Below are 19,574 nucleotides of genomic sequence, written 5' to 3'. Positions count from 1 at the left end.
TTGTTGTTTTGAGACAGAGTCTCACCCTGTCACCCAGGCTGGAGTGCAGTGGCACAATCTCAGCTCACTGCAACCTCCACCTCCCGAGTTCAAATGATTCTCATGCCTCAGCCTCATGAGTAGATGGGATCACAGGTGCACACCACCATGCCAAGCTAACTTTCGTATTTTTAGTAGAGATGGGGTTTTGCCATGTTGGCCAGGCTGGTCTGGAACTCCTGACCTCAGGTGATCCACCTGCCTCAGCCTCACAAAGTGCTGAGATTACAGGCATGAGCCACCACACCCGGCCCCCAGACCAATTAAATCTGAATCTCTGGGGGTGAGATCCAGACATCAGTATTTCAAGGTCCCCTTCGGTGATTCCAATGTGTATCCAATGCTGAGACCCTAATGTTTTTGAAGGACAAGCACATGGCTGTTGGGACCCGACAATCTTCATTTTGTTTCCCAGAACTACCAGTTTTCATACACGCAGCCTGGGCCATCTTACTTAGCTACTCCCTAATCTCTTGAATCTGTCTTATTTTTTAGAAGTAAATAAATTTGCAAATTTCAATATCTTACTTAAATTACTTGTGACACACATCACAAATAATCAAGACACAAAAAGGCATCACAACCTCAAACTGAGACTTCCAAAATAGGAGAAGCAGCTTTTTAAAGCCCAAGTATGTCATGATCCATTTCGGGGCATTAAAAAAAAACACAACAACATCCTTTATTATACCCAAAGCATTTCAGCTAGGATTTGATATCTACAAAGATGGCAATTTAACCTCAAATAATTAGTTGCATTTCTATAGAGGAGTAATTTATTGTTTGCGGTTTTATAGCATGGAGAGGGTTTGGAAGTCCTTTGGAAAGGTAAACTTCATGTACAGTTCATCATTTCCTGGATGTCTGCCATATACTGGGCACTGGGATATAGAAATAAGATAGAAGTTCAACTCTTGCAGCGCTGAGAACAGGAGAGGTAAGACACAGCTAGGGTCATGACAGGTGTTACTCAAATACAGTCTATAACAATGCTACCATTTATCAACCCTCTACTATTCATTTTGTGAATAGTAGAGTATATAACTCACTATATATTCATAGCCATCCCAGAAGGTAGGTACTATTATTGTCATCTCCTCCCCCTCCTGTTTTACATATGAGGTCTATGAGGTACAGAAAGGTTAAGTATCTTCTCTAGGGTTACACAGCCATTAAATGACCAGAGCCTGGATTCAAAACCAGACAGCCCAACTTCAGAGCCCTCATGCCCAACCATCATACTATATTGTGTCACGGGAACAAAGGGGCAGGAAAGACCACTTCTGGCTGTAGGAAGGAGATACTTCCTGGGAAAGACAGCATTCGTGTTTGCCTTGAGAGATGGGTAGACTTTCAAGACACAGATATGGGGAAGGACTGTATCCCGGCAAGGGGATAGCATTCATGAAGATTCAAAAATTCTTGATAAATGACATGTTGTAGAGTGTAGGGTACATAATAAGAAGTAAGATAAGGCTGGGTGCAGTGGCTCACACTTGTAATCCCAGCAGTTTGGGAGGCCAAGGCGGGAAGATCACGAGGTCAGGAGTTCGACATCAGCCTGGCCAATATGGTGAAATCCCGTCTCTACTAAAATTACAAAAATTAGCCGGGTGTGGTGGTGTGCACCTATAATCCCAGCTACTTGGGAAGCTGAGGCAGGAGAATCACTTGAACCTGGGAGGCAGAGGTTTCAGTGAACCGAGAGCACAGCCATTGCACTCCAGCCTGGGGGCAATAGAGTGAGACTCCGTCTCATAAATAAATAAATAAGTAAGATAATGATGGGAAGTGGGTTAGGCTAGGTCCAGATTATATGGAGTGTTAGAATGTCAGTAAGGATTTGGGCTTGAGTTAGCAGTCATTTGGGAGTCCCTGAAGGCTTCTGAGTAGCAGAGCACGTGGAGCAAACTGGAGGATGGACTGGAGGGGGAGATGGTGATGGGAGACCCCTTAGGAAGTCATTTTAATAATCCATGCGAGGAAAAGAAAAACAGCCTAGGAATGTGACAGTGAGATAAAAGAGGAAGTAGCAAATGTGAGCGATTACAGAAGAAACTCCACAAGACTTGATGTTGGATTGGAACTTGGAGTAAACGGAAGAGTCAAAGATGAATCTCAGGTTATTTGACGCTGGGAGGATGGAGACACCATTAACACAGATAGGGAAGACAGGAACAGGCTTGGCAGAGGAAAGGAGGCAGATACATTTCCTTTGGGGATATAAGGAATTCATCTCATTATTCTCAAGCCAAACCACCAGGAGGATGTTCTATTATTTGAAGCCCTGTTCAGGAATCCTTCACACTAACTGCTTTCCAATTGTTCTGTGACCTTTTACCTACTGAAATTGAGACATGCATTTGTTATGAGAGACCTAAGAAATTATTATATTTAATTACTTAGACTCTTCTGTCCTAGAAGGCTATGATGTCGTGTAATCCCATTGAGAGTACAGGAAAGCCAAAAGTTAGTTTCTTTGTTCAAGGAATTGAAAGCAAGGTGGGGAGGGGGGAAGGCAAGAACTGCTGTCCAACTTGGGCAAAAGTTACATCCTAGAATTGAATTTGAAATCATTAACAGTTCAAGATGTGTTGCTTTGATTCTACAGAGGTGAATTCACATTTGGGGAGCGAATAGTGCTAGAAGCTGCAGCAGAGGTAAATTCGCCAGACATAGATCCTACTCAGAAAGACAGTACAGTTGATTCCCTCATTTCCCATGTGATCCATGGACCAGTGCCGTTAGCATCAAGAAACAGCTTATTAGAAATCTCAGGCTCTACCTCAGACCTACTGAATCAACAATCATTAAAATCTCCGGGTGATTCATATACACTCATTTATTTTGAGAGCAGGGGCTTTGTAATCAGATGTATCTGGGTTTAAATCTCAGCTTAGCCACTTACTACTTACTAGCAGGTAGCCTCCTGTACCTGCTTCCTCATGTCTAAAATCATGTGGTTCTACACCTTGGTTTCACATTAGAGTAGGCTGAGAGTGCTTTCAGAAATTCCATGCCCAGGCCACATTATACACTAGTTACAACAGAATGTCTGGGGATGGCATCCAAACATTGGGATTTAAAGGCCTCCCAGGTGACTCCAGTGGGCACTCAAGGCTGACAACCACTATGGCTTTGAAGAACAGGAGTGTGGCCATTGGAACCAGACAATATTCACTTGTATCCTGTATATCCTGTATTTGCTACTTCTTATATATGAGGCTGGGACTTCTTTTTTTTTTTTTGAGACGAAGTTTCGCTCTTGTTGCCCAGCCCAGAGTGCAGTGGTGCAAGCTTGGCTCACCGCAACCTCAGCCTTCTGGGTTCAAGCGATTCTCCTACCTCAGCCTCCCGAGTAGCTGGGATTAAGGACGTGCGCCACCACACCTGGCTAATTTTGTATATTTAGTAGAGACGGGGTTTCTCCATGTTGGTCAGGTTGGTCTCGAACTCCCAACCTCAGGTGATCTGCCCACCTCGGCCTCCCAGTGCGCTGGGATTACAGGCATGAGCCACCACACCCAGCCTTGAGACTGGGGCTTCCTAACCTCTCGCTAAACTTTAACTTCCTTCATCTGTGAAATGAATGTGACCTATAGTACCTTGTTCAAAGGACTCTAGGCATTGAAGGAGCTGTAACATGTAAAGCGCTTGGCACAGTGCACAGTGCTCAATGAACACTTGTTATTATTTACATAAGGCACAGCTTGCTTTGCAGAAGGAACCTAGGAAGCAACATGGGTTGAAGTATCATATAAACACCAATCTGCAGCCATGCTCATACTTCACCCACCAGAGGTAACTTCCAATTACTTGGCCACCAAAAGGTTAATGGGTTTTGCCTCAGCGATTGAAAAAAAAATGCAAAAAATGATTTTTCATTGAGATTCTGAGGCAAAAGCTGGCTGGCAAGTAACTTTTGCATAACAGGTGGGGCTTCTGCTGGAGGTCCCCAGAATGCTTCCAGCTGTGGGGGCAGCACCAGGTGCAGAAGCAGGCATGGCAGATCACACAATGCTTTTTATTTGAACTGTCCTAGCACTGTAGGCAACAGACCCTGCACCTCCTCTGTCTAGTACCTCACGGCAATCTCCCCACTTAGAAAATCTCGAATGAGCTCGAAGGGCCTTTACAAAGACTCTTGTCCAACTGCTTTGCTTTTTAGAGTGCTGCAAAGGGGTAACCAAGGCCCAGGGAGCTGAAAAGACTTATGCAGGGTCATAGTCTATGCAATTTAAAGCCATAACCAGAAGGCATAAAATAACCCAGTCAGATGTAAAGGAAACAGCCTAGTAGTGAAAAAGGAGTTGAATGAAAGGGGTAAAAAGACATAATAGTGCTTTGAACCAAAGAGCTTTATAAACACTTGTGGCTTTAACCTGCCCAGGAGGTAGATAAGCATGTGCCCTTTAGTTTGTCCTCAAATTCAACCTTTCACAAGAGGTTAAGGAACACACCCAAGGTTGGAATTGACACTCAGACCTCCAGACTTCCTGGCTTTGGAGCTGGAAGTTCAGCCTCCACCTCCCTTGTCTATCAGGAAAAACATCTGGGTTATAATGCTTGAGGATGGGATATCAAGGGGAAGTGGTGGAAGTTCGGTTCTTCAAGAAACTTTGAGCAACACTGCATAAGACCCTGCTAGGAGCCCCTCCCATTCCCCGAGTCACGCCTCAAAGAAGTTTCTGCACTTCTATCCTGAAGGCTCCCCTTGTATGACCTTTAGGGAAATCTTTTTGCCTAAGATGTTGGATAGAAGGAAAGAGAGCTGAGACTTCAAAATGTGTGAACACAGAGACACCCCGAGGAAAGCTGCCTTTCCTTCACACGGTCACTTCTCCCTGTTCTAACAGGGATCCCCAGCCACAGGAGTGCCTACTTAAAGCAACGCAAGAGGAGCAGGCAGGACCACAAGAAGAAAAAGCAAGGGGAAGTCATCTTTAAAGGCCAAAAGGTCACATAAAACATAATAAAATACAACTGTTTCCTTTAAAAATTTTAATGGACAGGAAATGGTATAGAATAACTGCCAAGTCACATAAATTAACTTTTTTGTTAATGTTCGTGATCCCGGAAAGAACACACTATCAGTTGATGCAAAATGCTTGGGCGTTTTCATCAGTCGTTGTCTGGACACATGACTGAGTGTGGGCCATGGATCCATCTTTACTTGGTCCAGAAAGAAAAGCGGCTGCCATATAAGGCAGGCTTCAGCTTTCCATCGTACTCGGGCTTGGGCTCTGGTCTTGGTCTTGAGTGATAGGGATTCTCTGGTAAAGGCCGATCTGTTTTCACTTTGGTGACCTGCGAAGGGTGAAGAGGGCAAAGGCAAAGCTGAAAGCTGGGGTGGAGGAATCTATAACCATCAATGCGCCCCCTGGTGTCTCCCCCATTGCTCCCACTGCTGCCAACTGCTCCCTGACTTAAATCCCCAGCAAATCACATTGAGACTTATTTAATCCTAACACTCAGTAAAGCCTACTTTATATCATTCCATGTGGTAGAAACTAGGGATACAGAAGAAAACAACATACACACTGTCCTCAAGGGGATGACAGTCTAGTGAGGGAGAACACCAAGAATAACCACCAAGATTTCCCAATTACCCCATGCCTAACGGCAATGATGGATACAGGAACTGCCTGCTCTAGGAGCAAGGACTGTGCACATCTAACCCGTCCTGAAGGGTGGGGGTCTGGACTATTGTTGAGGAGGTAAGACTCAGCTTAAAGTCTGAACCGGAGCCAGTCAGAAAGACAAGGGAGGAAAAGACATTCCAGGTAAACTGTCATATGGAGATAGGCAGGCATGTCTTCAGAATGGCTGAAGCAAAGGCTGCATGAAGAACGGAGGGAGATGAAGCATTTCACCAAGGACTTACTGTCAGAAATGATCTTGAGCACATTATTCCATTCCATTTTCATACTCTTAGGAGGTCATTCTGCAGGGGCTCACTGAGGCCACCCAGCTAATAGTGGAAGAAAGAGTACACAAAGCCAGATATGCCTACTCCAAAGCCTGTGCTTCTTAATACCACACTACAGTGGTGGACAGGCCAGATAAAAGGTATTAAATGATAAGCAAAGGTGTTTGCGTTTTAACCTGATGGTTAACAGGTGCCACTGAAGCAGGGCAGTAACTAAATTCCATCTCTGTTGGCTGCAAAGTGTGAAAGCTAGAGAGAGGCAAGACTCAAACTGGGAAGCTGAGCCAATAAGCCAAGAGAGTGGTGAAGTATTAAACTGCAACAGGGAGAGAGATAATTTACACTCACAGTACCCCTGATGGCCACATAAATCTCAACTGGAAAGTCAACAGAAACTGCTGTCATTTTAAAGATAAAGAAATAGGCCCAGAGAAGTAAGAAGACATAAAGACAGTTGTCAGCAGTCTTCTGATTATTCCTCTACTGATCTGAACTCTTAAGTCACCTCAGGTAAGATGACCAGATTTTTCTATATGTATACATTCAGAAACCATTTATTGGGAACAGAGCTTTCAGGTACAGAATCACACAATTATTATTATAACTACCTTATGAGGCATTATTATCTTAGTTCACAAATGAAGACCAGGGAGGCTGGCATGCCTAAGATAAAGATACACAGCAATGTCAGAGCTAAAGCTGGAACCTAAATCTTAAGTCTACTAGTTTTGTTTGCTTGCTTTTGAAAGTTTTCCCACCTCCCTGTCATACTTAGAGATGGTTCTTAATGATCCACTCATGGTTCCTTAGTATGTGAAGCTCTTTTAAGGAATTAAAGACATTTATGAAATTGGCTGGGCATGGTGGCTCATGCCTATAATCCCAATGCACTGGGAGGCTGAGGCAGGCGGATCACTTGAGGTCAGAGTTCAAGACCAGCCCAGGCAACATGGTGAAACCCCATCTCTACTAAAAATACAAAAATTAGCCTCGCGTGGTGGCAGGCACCTGTAATCCCAGCTACTCAGAGGCTGACGCAGGAGAATTGCTTGATTGGGAGGCAGAGGTTGCAGTGAGCAAAGTTTGTGCCACTGTACTCCAGCCTAGGCAACAGAGCAAGACTCCACCTCAAAGAAAAAGAAGGAAAAAAAAAGATATTTATGAAATAAATCTAGAAAAATGTTTCTCAAACTTAGAGAATCCCTTTTGAGGAAAGAATAAAAAAGCAACTTCCTCTTCTGTACCATCCCTAAAAAAAAAAAAGAGCAGACACATGTGATCAAACTAAGTACTGGGTAAATGACTTTGGCTAGCCAACTTATCCTTCAATTTCCTGTCTGCAAAAGGGGGCTATTAGTAGCTCACAGGGTGACTAAGACAAAGCAGGATAACATGTGAAAACTACTTGTGAAAAATAGTAGCAGGATAACATGTGAAAAATAACTACCAAAGTTATTTTTAGTATTATCAGGATGGTGAGCTTATGGGTGAGAGAGAGCAATTCTGCCTAGGAAAGTCAGAAACTTCAAAAAAGGACATGACATTTGAAGTGAAAGTAGATGAGTGAGCCGGAATTCACCAAGGGAAGGTACGAGGAAAGGGCAATCCAGGGGAACAGAGTGCAGAAGTGAATGAAGCTAAAATGTAGGCTTTATGCAGCTGATTATCATATTTCCAGAAAGAAACTGGATACTGAATCTAAGTATAATTAAAACCGATAATCCTCTTAAACACTTTTTTTTTTTTTTTGAGATGAGGTTTTACTCTGTCGCCCAGGCTGGAGTGCAGTGGCACAATCTTGGCTCACTGCAACCTTTGCCTCCCAGGCTCAAGCCATCCTCCCACCTCAGCGTCTCGGGTAGCTGGAACTATAGGAGCATACCACCACATCCGACTAATTTTTTGTATTTTTGGTAGAGACAGGGTTTTGCCATGTTTCCCAGGCTGGTCTTGAACTCCTGAGCTCAAATGATCCTCCTGCCTCAGCCTCCCAAAGTGTTAGAATTGCAGGTATGAGCCATGGCACCTGGCCAAGAAATACACTTTTGAAAGAGTTAGGATAATTTTTTTTTAATCTTACAGAGTTTTAAAAAATATTAATACAAAGATTCAAGAATAAATATGCTTTCTAACTAGCATGACTTGTTATTTCTCCTTTGTAAGAGTCAGAAATGAGAAAAGGTAGTTTTATTTGTTACATGTATACATTCTACCACTTTCCAACCTAGAATTGTCAACTATTTAAAATAGTATGTTCAGTACATCAAAAGGTACCTGAAAATAATCATGCCAGATACAAAAGACAAAAAAATTGCTAAGTTATCGCTTATGACACCAAGATATAATCCAACTATTCACAGATGCTATACACAAAGAGCAGGGAACCAGATCAGGCACAGTGACCTGTAATCCCAGCACTTTGGGAGGCTAAGGTGGGAGGATAGCTTGAGCCCAGGAGTTCAAGACAAGACTGAGTAACATAGCAAAATCCTGCCTCTACTAAAATACAAAAATTAGTCAGGCATGGAAGCCTGACCTGTAGTCCCACCTATTCGGGAGGCTGAGGTGGGAGAATCACCTGAGTCCAGGAAGTCAAAGCTGCAGAGAGCCGTGATCACACCACTGCATTCCAGCCTGGGAGACAGAGTGAGACCTGAGTATTTTCCTCCACGCCTTGCTACCTGTGCTGCCCTAGAGGGAACTGAGGGAGCTAAGACTGAAGAAGCAGGGACCGGTCAGATCATAAAGGGCCTGTATGCCATGTTATAGAGAAGATGCTTTATCTCACCAGCAATGAAGAGTCCCTATACAGTTTTTAAAAACACAGTGACATAAGATTTATTTTCCACACAGATCACTCTCATTGTGGAGGTGTAACTTAACCCTCAATTCTCCAATTTCAGAGGACACACTGTCTTCTGAAGCCCATATTGATCCACTCTCCCCTTCCAGAAATTCATGTACCCCAGGTTAAGAACTCCTGTCCAAGAATAAGATAACAGCAGCAGGAACGAGAAGATTAAAAAAAAAAAAATCCAGGAGATGCTAATCTATAGGACTGCATGGAATCAGAAGAGTAGGGAATGAAGAATTCAGGTTTCTAGCTCTCTAGCTCTGATGTTTCAACAGATGGTGGTGTAACAACTAAGACAGGAAATATAGGAGAAAGAGAAACACTTTTAAAAACAATTGTAAAACTAAAAGTATGTCATTTTTAGAAAAATCTTAGGTATGGTCCTGAAAAGGCACATACTTAAGCCTGATCCTATTTAACCTATAGCGTAAGCCTGATCCTATTTCCCCAGTGAATTCCACAATAACCTCCACGATGTTTCCAACTGACAGTGTTTCACTAATACTTTATCCTCCTCTACTCCCTTCTGTTCTTTAATTAGCTAATTAACAAAAAACAAATCTGTACATGCTAGAAGGTCTAGTTAAAGAAATATTTCTATTTTTAAAAATTCTTTTCCAGATCACATATAATCACTGCCTAATTAATATGTTTGGTAAATCTGGTAAGTTCTTATATGTGTATTCACAAAGACCCTTTTCTGCCCACCACCTGCCTTTATCCCATCCCTGAGTCAGAGAGTGAGACCTCCAGCAAGAGCCTTTTTACCTTGGACAGTTCTCCTAGGTCAGGCCGCACCCAGCCCAGTTTGTCCAGCACACACTCATCAAACTTTGCCTGCTGTTTGCGACAGTGACGAAATAACTGCTCGCCGGAATAATCAATGCAGGTCCAATATTCTGTAAAAGGCTCTGCACAGTGACGTTTTATCTGCCTGGAAAAGAGGGCTGGGTTAGGAGCAGCTCTTTGCAAAACAATGAAAAACAGAAAAGTGAGGAAAAAACAGGTACAGATCTCAAATACAGAGCCTTGCTTTTTGAAAGGTATGGGAGTAAATATTCTTATCTCAGCGATGGCCTAAGGAAGTATACAGTGAAAAGTCTGCTCTCCACTCCTGCCCAATAAGCCACTCAGTTGTCCTCCTGGAGGTCCACGAATGTCACTAGTTTCTTAGGTTTCCCTTCCGGGTATTCTAAGCACAACCTGCACCCACCTAACATCTATTCAAAAATCACTTTGGTAGAAAGCTACCATTTCCAAGGGGAATTTTATATTTCTCCAAAATGCTGCAGCAGCAGAAGGACTGCAAGCCACCTCTCTAGTAGCACGTATCCCTGTTCTGGACCCTGTTCCCCATAACTAACAATTATCTACTAATGCCTACAATCAGCAACTTCAGCAGTGAGAAATTCTGCTATGGAGGCAGTTAGGCACCTTGGGAATTTGTGAAATCCAAACATTCGCCCCTTAAAATGTACTATGTCTGGGCCATGGAAAAAAATGCTTTGCTAAAGTTCTCTTAGAGAATACAAATTGTTTAGGCTGGATGTGGTGAGAGGCCAAGGCAGCTGAATCACTTGAGGCCAGGAGTTCAAGATCAGCCTGGTCAACATGGCAAAACCCCATCTCTATTAAAAAATACAAAAATTAGCCAGGTATGGTGGCACACACCTGTAATCCCAGCTACTCAGGTGGCTAAGGCACAAGAATTGCTTGAACCCGGGAGGCAGAGGTTGCAGTGAACCAAGATCACACCACAGCACTACAGCCTGGGTGACAGAGTGAGTCTCTGTCTCAAAAAAAAAAAGAAAAAGAAAAATTGTTTAAATAAACACACATACAACCTCACTGGCAATCAAATCAATGCAAATGGAAACATCCAAAAATATTTGCGCCTCTCAAATATTTAAATACTATGCATATCAGAATCCAGCACTGAGGACAGCATAAATTGATCCAACATTTAAAAACAAAAGCAATAAAGTTTAAGAGCCATAAATAATGTTCAAAGCCTTTTACAGAATAATCTCACTGTTAGGAAATTTATGCCGAGGAATTAACAGATGAAAAAGATCTATATGCAAAGGTAATCACTGCAGATTTATCCAAGATAATCAAAAACTGAAATCAATAATGATGTTCAATAGCAGAAGTTGGTCAGATATATACGGTTAGTTTACCTACTGATGGAATATTATATAACCTTTAAAAATGATCATGACTGGGTGTCATGGCTCACGTCTGTAATCCCAGCACTTTAGGAGGCCAAGGAAAGCGGATCCTTTGAAGTCAGGAGTTTGAGAGCAGCCTGACCAACAAGGTGAAACCCCATCTCTACCAAAAATAAAAAATAATTAGCCAGGCATAGTGGCGCAGGCCTGTAGACCCAGCTATCCAGGAGGCTTGAGACGCGAGAACTGCTTGAACACAGGAGGCAGAGGTCGCAGTGAGCCAAGATCGTACCACTGCACTCCAGCCTGGGCAACAAAGTGAGACTGTCTCAAAAAAAAAAAAGAAAAAAGAAAAAAATGATGATCATGAAGACTATATAGCAACTTCAAAGAATGTTTCCAATAGTGTCAAGTGAAAAATGAATTTTTCCATGTATACATACCACCAGTATAACCACAAAAATATCTTGGCGTAGGGAAAAAGATAGCAGAAGCAAGCAAGAAGGAAGGCAGCTACTGTGCTAAGGTATCTAATTTTTTTCTCTAATGTAACTGTAGTGGACATCAGTGGTTTTTGCCTAGCCAGCAGTCATTCCCCATTCTTCTGTAATATCCTTCTATTTTTCTTTGGGAACAACCTCTCCCTGACTCTCAGCAATGTGGTTTCGATGAAGCTAAGTCTACTTCCCACTTCAGGCCTGACCAATCAGAGCTTTTTATCTCCTGAAGCACAAATGGTGCAATGATATGTATACAAAGTAAGCCAGCCAGGACAATTAGACTCAGTCCAGGGACTTCTGCTCACTTCTGAATAAAGGGCACCCTTTGTCTAGGTTTGCTAAGCAAGTATTAACAGAATAGCAACTCCGAAGTGACTGGTGGCCATTTTGGCAACAGCAAGGTAAGAGTCTTTCTGAAATGAAGTCAACAGAGAAAACCAGAACCAAGGGATTGTGAGAAGAGGAGAGGCAAAATGACATCAAGGAGTTGTGAAATTATTTAAGCCCTTGAATCCAGTCCTGCCTGATGCCAGGCCTATTTCTGGATTTTGGAGTTATAAGAGCCAATTCCCTTTGAATTGACTTTCTCTCCTTTTAAATAGAGTGTTGACTAATATGCTTGTTAAAATATTTTTCCTACAACTACACAATTTAATTTTTTTTACTCAAATTTTTTTCACTCAAGCACAGTGGCCTACCTAAAACCTAACTCTGAATACAGTTCTCTTTCCATCATACCTGTGTTCTGTAGTAATGACAACAATCTAGCTAATGCCTGCTTAAAAAGGACTGTACTAAGTTGTTTTTATGTGCCTTTTCAAATTTTTCACAGCAAAAAGACTTTCCCCTTGCTGTAGACAAAAATGGCCATCAGTCACTTCAAGCTGCTATTCTACTTGCTTACCAAACCTAGATAGGTATTATTTTACCCTCTGGAATCTGCGATTCATGGAGATTAAAGAACTTGCCAGATAATAAAAGCAAAACCAAAAATAACTATCATCTTTTGAGTGTTTTACCTTGGTCTATCTGATTTCAAAGCCTATGCACTTCCTACTAAAATCCACATTATTAGCTGGCTGTTCACTTATTCATTTAAATCTTTATGTTTCAACCAAGCAGGCACTTATACCAAAAGATTTTTACCTAAAGAAGTCCAAAGCACACTTGTTGACCAGCTTGCCTTCCTCTAAACACCGCCTCGGATCTTTCTCTTCCCAGCGGCAGAGCATAAACTCCTTGTTGGGCTTATCACACTGAGCTCCATAGTGATGGGCCGCAGCTTTAAGCACAGCAGAACTGACTTTCACCTGGGAAAGGAAGATGGGACAAAGACCACAGACTGTGAACCAGAATACCACTTTCCCAACTTTACCTCATGCAGGTCAGAATACAGAACAAAAGAGTAGCAGTTCTGATGTTACTAAGAAAATTAAACACTGTCATAATAATAATTTTTTTTTTTTTTTGAGATAGGGTTTCCCTCCCATTGCTCAGGCTGGAGTGCAGTGGTATGATCTCAGCTCACTGCAACTTCCGCCTCCCGGACTCAAAGGATTCTGCTGCCTCAGCCTCCCAAGTAGCTGGGATTACAGACATGAACCACCTCACCTAGCGATTCTTTACAGTCTGTGGTGATTTAGAGATCATAAAGCTCCTTCACATATATTATTTTCTTCACTTTTACAATAATCTCATTAAGTTGATATTACTATCCCCATTTTAGAGTGGAAGAAATGGTAGCCCTAATAGAATCTTTATGTATTTATGGTAGAGAGAAAGGGGGTGTGGAGAAAGATAGAGGCTTCTAGGATGTAGGGAGAGGAACCAACTCTGAAATGCTTCGCTGAGTTTCTGCTCCTGAAATAAAATTAATAGATATATAACACTGTGCAAGGTGGCTCACAGATGTAACCCCAGCACTTTGGGAGGCCAAAGCAGGCAGATCACTTGAGGTCAGGAGCTCAAGACCAGCCTGGCCAACATGGCAAAACCCCGTCTCTAGTAAAGACACAAAAAAATTAGCTGGAAGTGGTGGTATGCACCTGTAACTCCAGCTACTCGGGACGTTGAGACATGAGAATTGCTTGAACCCAGGAGGCAGAGGTTGCAGTGAGCCAAGATCATGCCATTGAACTCCAGCCTGGGTGACAGAGCAAGACTCTGTCTCAAAAAAAAAAAAAAAAAATTAAATTAATGGATAAATAAAACTCCCAGAGGACTACAGAGTCACAGAAGATGAGGCTGGAAGGGATCACAAAGAGCATTTCGTCCATCTAGTAATAGTCCATCTAGTAATAACTAATAATAAAGTATTAAAATCTGCAAATTAAAAAAAAAAAACAGAGCATATCCAAGGTTGCCATCCCTTTATGTCCAGCAGTTTCCCTCAAGAGCATTTTAGTGATAATTTCTTGAGAAGATAGACAGTGTAGATACAGCCAGCTCAGAGAGAACTGCAAACGGTCCAGGGCTTACTAACAGCTGCTGCAGTTAGTCGGGTGCTGCTGGTCTCTTTTCTGTACTACCTTTTCTTATACCAATACCACGATGTTTTAATTACTGTCGCTGAAGAGAATATTTTGTTATCTGGGAGAACCATCCTCCTCATTCTTCCTTTTCAGAACTTTTTTGGCTATTCTTTCAGATGAACACCTTCCCCCAATAATTTGCATTCAAATTGTATTAAATTTAGTTATATATTAAATTAGGGAACAATGGGCACTTTCATAATATTGGGTGTCTGCTCAAATTTCACATCCTCAGAGAACCTTTCTCTAATCTTCTTATATAAGCTAGCATCAGTGGTCACTCACATGGCCTGGTCTTAGCACTCACGCTAAGTCTGATCAATTCTAGATACGCTTGTTCTTTCCTCTCTGTAAGCACAGTTCCTGTAAGCACCAATTACACTGGTCATTAACATGTTTCTCAATAATTTTAAGAGTTACTGAGTGGTCTGTGTGTGACTACTAGAATATAAGCTCCAAGAGGGTAGGGATTTTGTTTTCAACAGAGATCCACTACTGTAAAGATGTCAATTCTCCCTAAATTAAGCTATGGTAATTAAATATAATGTTTACTATGGTACACACCAAGCACCCAAAATAGTGGCCAGCACAAGTAGCTGTTGAACACTCACTCTTAGCTAGAAAATGGGGATACAGTAATTAGAAAACAGATGTGAATACATGAATCACATCTTCTCATCCACAACACAGTATTTCTCTCCATTTATTCATATTCAGGTCGTTCTTGTCCTTTGGTTAAAATCACAGTTTTCTTCATTAGAGGGACCTTGAACATTTCTTGTTCATTCCTCAGTATTTTAGCACTTTTGATACTATCTAAATAGGACAGTTTTTCTATTAGATTTTCAAACTGTTTACTGTTTGCCTGTACATTCTCTCCAGCCATCTTACTGAACTCCTGTTAGTTCTAATACAAAACTCAAGATGATTAACAGAAAAACTTCCATTTACAAATAAAAACTGTCTGTTTCCCTTCTGATATTTAATTTTTTTCTTCTTATTCTCATTTCCTATTTTATTGCTTTGACCAAACCCTTCAGGACAATACAGATGAAGAGCAATGACAGCAGACAAGCTTGCCTTTTTCTAAAGTTTAAAGCACAGTTTGGTATAATATTTGCTGTTGGTATCTGGGATAGAGTTGTTTGGATATTCCTTGTTAAGAAAGCTTCTTTCTAATTCTAATTAGTTTTGCTTTACTGTTGTTTTCTATACCAGAAAAGACTAAAATTTTTAGGCTTCGTTTTCATTAATTTATAAATGTAAGATAGAGCATTAACAGATTTTGTAAAACTGATCCACTGTATTTCTAGAATAAAATCTAGTCTGTCACAGTCCATTATGCTTTAATATACTCCTGAATTTGATTTGTAAAATTAAAAATTTTTGTGTGACAACAGTCTGTAATTTTATTTTTTATGCACTTTACACAGCTAAGTTATTAATAAAAGGCAAGGAAAGGTGACAGGAATAATTCACCTACACACTATAGAAAGGAGAATAAAGCTATGACTATGTCTATTAATAGTGCAACTGTTATAATTATCAAAGCAAAGATAAAATTTTGAGATAAGTGAAATCTGCCATGATGACTCTAATAAATTTATGTTTAAAATCTGTAATGTTTTCGCATTAAAGTTTTTGAAAATAAAAGAATGTATTAAGGTAAACTGAGTGGCACACATTTGCTTTATTACCTATAAGCAGCTAGGAGAATAAAAACTAACACTCAAACTTTTTAAAAAGCTTATTTTAATAATTAAGTTAGTTATAGTTACTTGTCACGTCTTAAAATAGCTTTAAGTGGCTGATTCGATTATTCAAATGCCCAAAGCTATAAGGCCAAAAAAAGCCTGTTGCATTATTTATCTCCTTACAAAATGTGGAAGTCTTACCAAAATGAAGATACAATCATATCAATGAGCATATAAAACACCATCCCTGTCACAGGAAAACAAAGGAAGACACTCAATCTGTTTTGTAATTGATGAAAAAAAGGAAGGGATGTGCTAGAAGCAACACAGCAAGTCAGTGGCAACCCCAGAACTGGAACACAGAGACTGTGACCTCCAATCAGGCTTCCTCCCATTATATCACCATCACTGAGGTGGATGAACCTGAGATGTCACCATATCCCCTCACCTGCTTCTTCACTAAGACTGATGAATTCCAACAGAAACAATTCCTTTCACAGCTGTTTACCGTGAATACCCTCTCAAATTCATTCAGCTCTCTTTGTCTCACAGAACACAGAATTTCAACCTCTTTTCTTATTTATTCTCACAACAGCCTCACTACACAGCAGGGTTACACAGTCTGCAGGTGTGGAAAGTGAGACAAAGTCACCATCTGGAGCCAATCAACCTTCTAGTCCTGTCCTTGCCTCCTTAAACATGCAGAATTGTCATGCTGCAAATCTGACATTGATTCTTCAACCTTCCCTGCCTCCAATAGCTAATCCATTGCTAAGTCTGATCAATTCTAGATATTCTTTCCTCTCTGTAAGCAGTCTCTGTAAGCACCAATTACACTGGGATCATTAACATCTTTCTCAATAATCTTAAGAGCCACTGCGACCAGTCTCCCTGCTTTTCTTTTCCTTTCTTCAATCCATTTTTCACAGAGCTGCTAGAGTGATCTTCCTAAATGATAATTCTTATTTTACTCTGCTATTAAATTAGCAACTAAACTCATTCAGCCTTAACAGCAGAATAAAGCTTAAACTTCACCCACAACACTTCAAAAAGGGACTATTTACTGTTCTTTCAAAACACTGAACTCTTTGCCAGGCACAGTGGCTCATTCCTGTAATCCCAGCACTTTGGGAGACTGAAGTGGGCAGATCATGAGGTCAGGAGTTCGAGACCAGCCTGGCCGACATAGTGAAACCCCGTCTCTTCTAAAAATACAAAAATTAGCTGGGCATGGTGGCGCATGCCTGTAATCCCAGCTACTCGGGAGGCTGAGGCAGGAGAATTGCTTGAACCGAGACCAGGGAGGCAGAGGGTGCAGTGAGCCAAGACTGCGCCACTGCACTCTAGCCTGGGCTACAGAGTAAGACTCTGTCACTTTAAAAACAAAAACAAAAAAACACTGAACTCCTTTTTGGCTCCCTGAATTTTCCCATCTCCTTACTTCTGCTCAGACCCTACCCTAACTTACAAGGATCTTCTCTTCATCTCTGCCCTTAAATGCCATTTAGCCATGTCTTACATTATGCCCCAAAAGTGCTTTCTCTAATCCCTTTATAGCTTCAAAGAATTTTAGAGCTGGGATCACCTCATCTTACAAATAACCATGTCTCCAAATGCTAAAATCAAGTAATCAAGATGACCGGCAGGTAGGCCTAGAATTTAGATCCAACTTCAAATCTTCTCTTCTTTGGTTTTTTTGTGTGCCTGTGTGTGTGTGTGTGTGTGATGGAGTTTTGCTCGTTGCCCACGCTGGAGTGCAACGGCGTGATTTCAGTTCACCGCAACCTCCAACTCCCAGGTTCAAACAATTCTCCTGCCTCAGCCTCCCAAGCAGCTGGGATTACAGGCATGCGCCACCATGCCCAGCTAATTTTTGTATTTTTAGTTGAGATGGGGTTTGACCATGTTGGCCAGGCTGGTCTCAAACTCCTGACCTCATGGGATTACAGGCGTGAGCCACCGCAGCATGCCCAAATCTTCTTTTCTTAAACCACATCTGCCCTCTTTCATAGTATTTAATCACACGTCTTGTATAGTTATTTAATTATCTATATGTTCATTCAATTGTGTGAACCCTAAAGGCAAATTTATTCCAGATATATCAGTTGTATGAAGTAGAACCTCAGATGTTTGTTGAACCAAATAAAAACTGCAACAAAAAATACAGCAACTCAAGATTAACAAAGCTACATGGGGTCGGGGGTGGAGGGGGACGACAAAAGACTGGTGGCCACATGGCAGTTCCCCTCTGCCACCTCAGAGTAAATGTCGCTTTAATATAATAAACTCCCTGAACATAGCTAATAATTTCTTCCTCTGAGGAAAATAGCAGTTGCCACTCTCACAGGCATGTAAGACTAAACGAAGCACTGCAGGTAAAACACTTACTGTAGTGCCTGGTATATCATTTCTAGTCTTGGCCTTCTTCTCTTTAATATAGCCTGTTCTACTGTCCAGCCCTGCCATGACACTCCTCTGCCTTAAAACCTTCCACCTCTTCCCACCACCTCCCTTACTGGATAAAGTCCAAACTCTTTGGTCTGACCTTGTGGAAGCTACTTCCAAGTCCTAGCTCAGCCCAAGTTGCTTCTCCAGGCTCAGCACCTGCTGCTTCTCACCACCACTCGCGTCACATCTAACTGTACTTGGCTCCCTAAACACACAAGTTCTGTTAGGCCTTCCCATTCTTTTGAGCTTTCACCCATAATATAGTGGAAAGGCACTGGTTTTAAAATCAAACCTGGGTTCACTTCCAGCTCTACTACTTACGTGCTCCGTTACCCTGGGCAAATCATTTCTACCCTCCGGACCTATTTCTTTATTTATAATACGTTAAGATCAATTGTGTATATCCTACCTTATAGTGTTGCTGAGAGGATTCAATGAATTAATGCATAGAAAGAATTAGCAGCCTGCCTGAAATCTAGAAAGGGCTTGATCATGTCAGCTATAATTAGTAGGGCGTGTTTCTACTTCACTTCTCACAGCACTAACTACACTGTACTGTGATTGCCCCTTTATGTGTCTGTCTCCCTACTAGACTGTAAACGCCATGAAAGCAGGAAGTATATCTCTTCCAGCATTATGGGCACATGTTAATTACTCAAATGATATCTTTTGAATAAACGAATGCTTTAAATGAATCCTGTTACCAAACACCTTCCCATGGCTGTGAGTAGATGCACGCTCGAATACCATCTCATTTTCCCGCGGCCTCCTCGCCCCACTATGCACTCTGGACCGGTGACACCACTTTAAGGTAGGTGACGGTCTCCCTCGACTGTGAGCCCCGAGGGCTGTATACTCACTTCGCATGCAAGTTTGAGGATTAAGCCACATAAGCTAAGTAAAATGACTCTGGTTGGTGCTTAATAAAAAGTATAACTATTATTCACGGAAGGGAAGCAGGTCGCTGTGGAGGGCGAAAGGGGGAGAATTCTAGGGCCACTGCGGGATGTGACAGGGTGAGGTGGAGAGGGGAGGCAACTCCCAAAGCTGCGGAGGGGACCTCCGGGGGTCGACCTGTATATGTGCTGGGGACTGGGGAGGAGGGCCCGGGGCCCAGGGTCCGCTGAGCCCAAGCGGGGCTGGGCCCGAGAAGCCGCAACCCCCGTGTCTCCCTTGCCTGTCCTCCGGAACAGCCTCACCTCTTCCACTTTCAGCTCCTCTAGAGTGGGCAGCTCCACTATCCCCGGCATGACTGCTGCAGCCCTGACCCCGACGAGGAGCCCTCTGCCGCGTCGCCCCCGTCTCCTTGAACTCCCCTTTCGACCGCCGAGAGCTACACGGCACCTGCGCATGCGCAGCAGACAACACGCAGGCGCACTGCTCTACCCAACTTCGAGCGAGAGAGCGT

The 19,574-nt window shown here is 42.1% G+C and overlaps 1 protein-coding gene across 1 annotated transcript; it reads right to left on the bottom strand.

Moving 5' to 3' along the window:
- Window positions 1–5,025: 5,025 nt before the first annotated feature.
- On the bottom strand, window positions 5,026–19,522 carry NDUFA8 (NADH:ubiquinone oxidoreductase subunit A8). Its single transcript, XM_012458206.2, has 4 exons — window positions 19,366–19,522; window positions 12,640–12,803; window positions 9,591–9,756; window positions 5,026–5,346 (listed from the first exon to the last, which is right to left on the bottom strand). Exons 1-4 carry the CDS (start codon window positions 19,516–19,518, stop codon window positions 5,209–5,211), a joined length of 621 nt encoding a protein of 206 aa, XP_012313629.1. The 5' UTR covers window positions 19,519–19,522; the 3' UTR covers window positions 5,026–5,208.
- Between the last annotated feature and the right edge of the window lie 52 nt (window positions 19,523–19,574).

This window comes from Aotus nancymaae, unplaced genomic scaffold, assembly GCF_030222135.1.
Source record: "Aotus nancymaae isolate 86718 unplaced genomic scaffold, 86718_ANA_hifiasm-v0.15.2.pri h1tg000003l, whole genome shotgun sequence".
NCBI lineage: Eukaryota > Metazoa > Chordata > Mammalia > Primates > Aotidae > Aotus > Aotus nancymaae.
The sequence above is the reverse complement of the archived record's forward strand: the minus strand, read 5'-3'. Positions and strand labels throughout refer to the sequence as shown.

What these genes read in the sequence shown, in the direction of transcription:
- NDUFA8 (XM_012458206.2), bottom strand. Translation starts at nt 19,518, where the DNA reads ATGCGCAGGTGCCGTGTAGCTCTCGGCGGTCGAAAGGGGAGTTCAAGG. An exon ending in TGTGCTTTGGACTTCTTTAG is followed by an intron (nt 9,757 to 12,639) that starts GTAAAAATCTTT and finishes CCTCTTTTCCAG; the next exon opens with GCAGATAAAACGTCACTGTG. An exon ending in ACCTAGGAGAACTGTCCAAG is followed by an intron (nt 5,347 to 9,590) that starts GTAAAAAGGCTC and finishes CACCCTTCGCAG; the next exon opens with GTCACCAAAGTGAAAACAGA.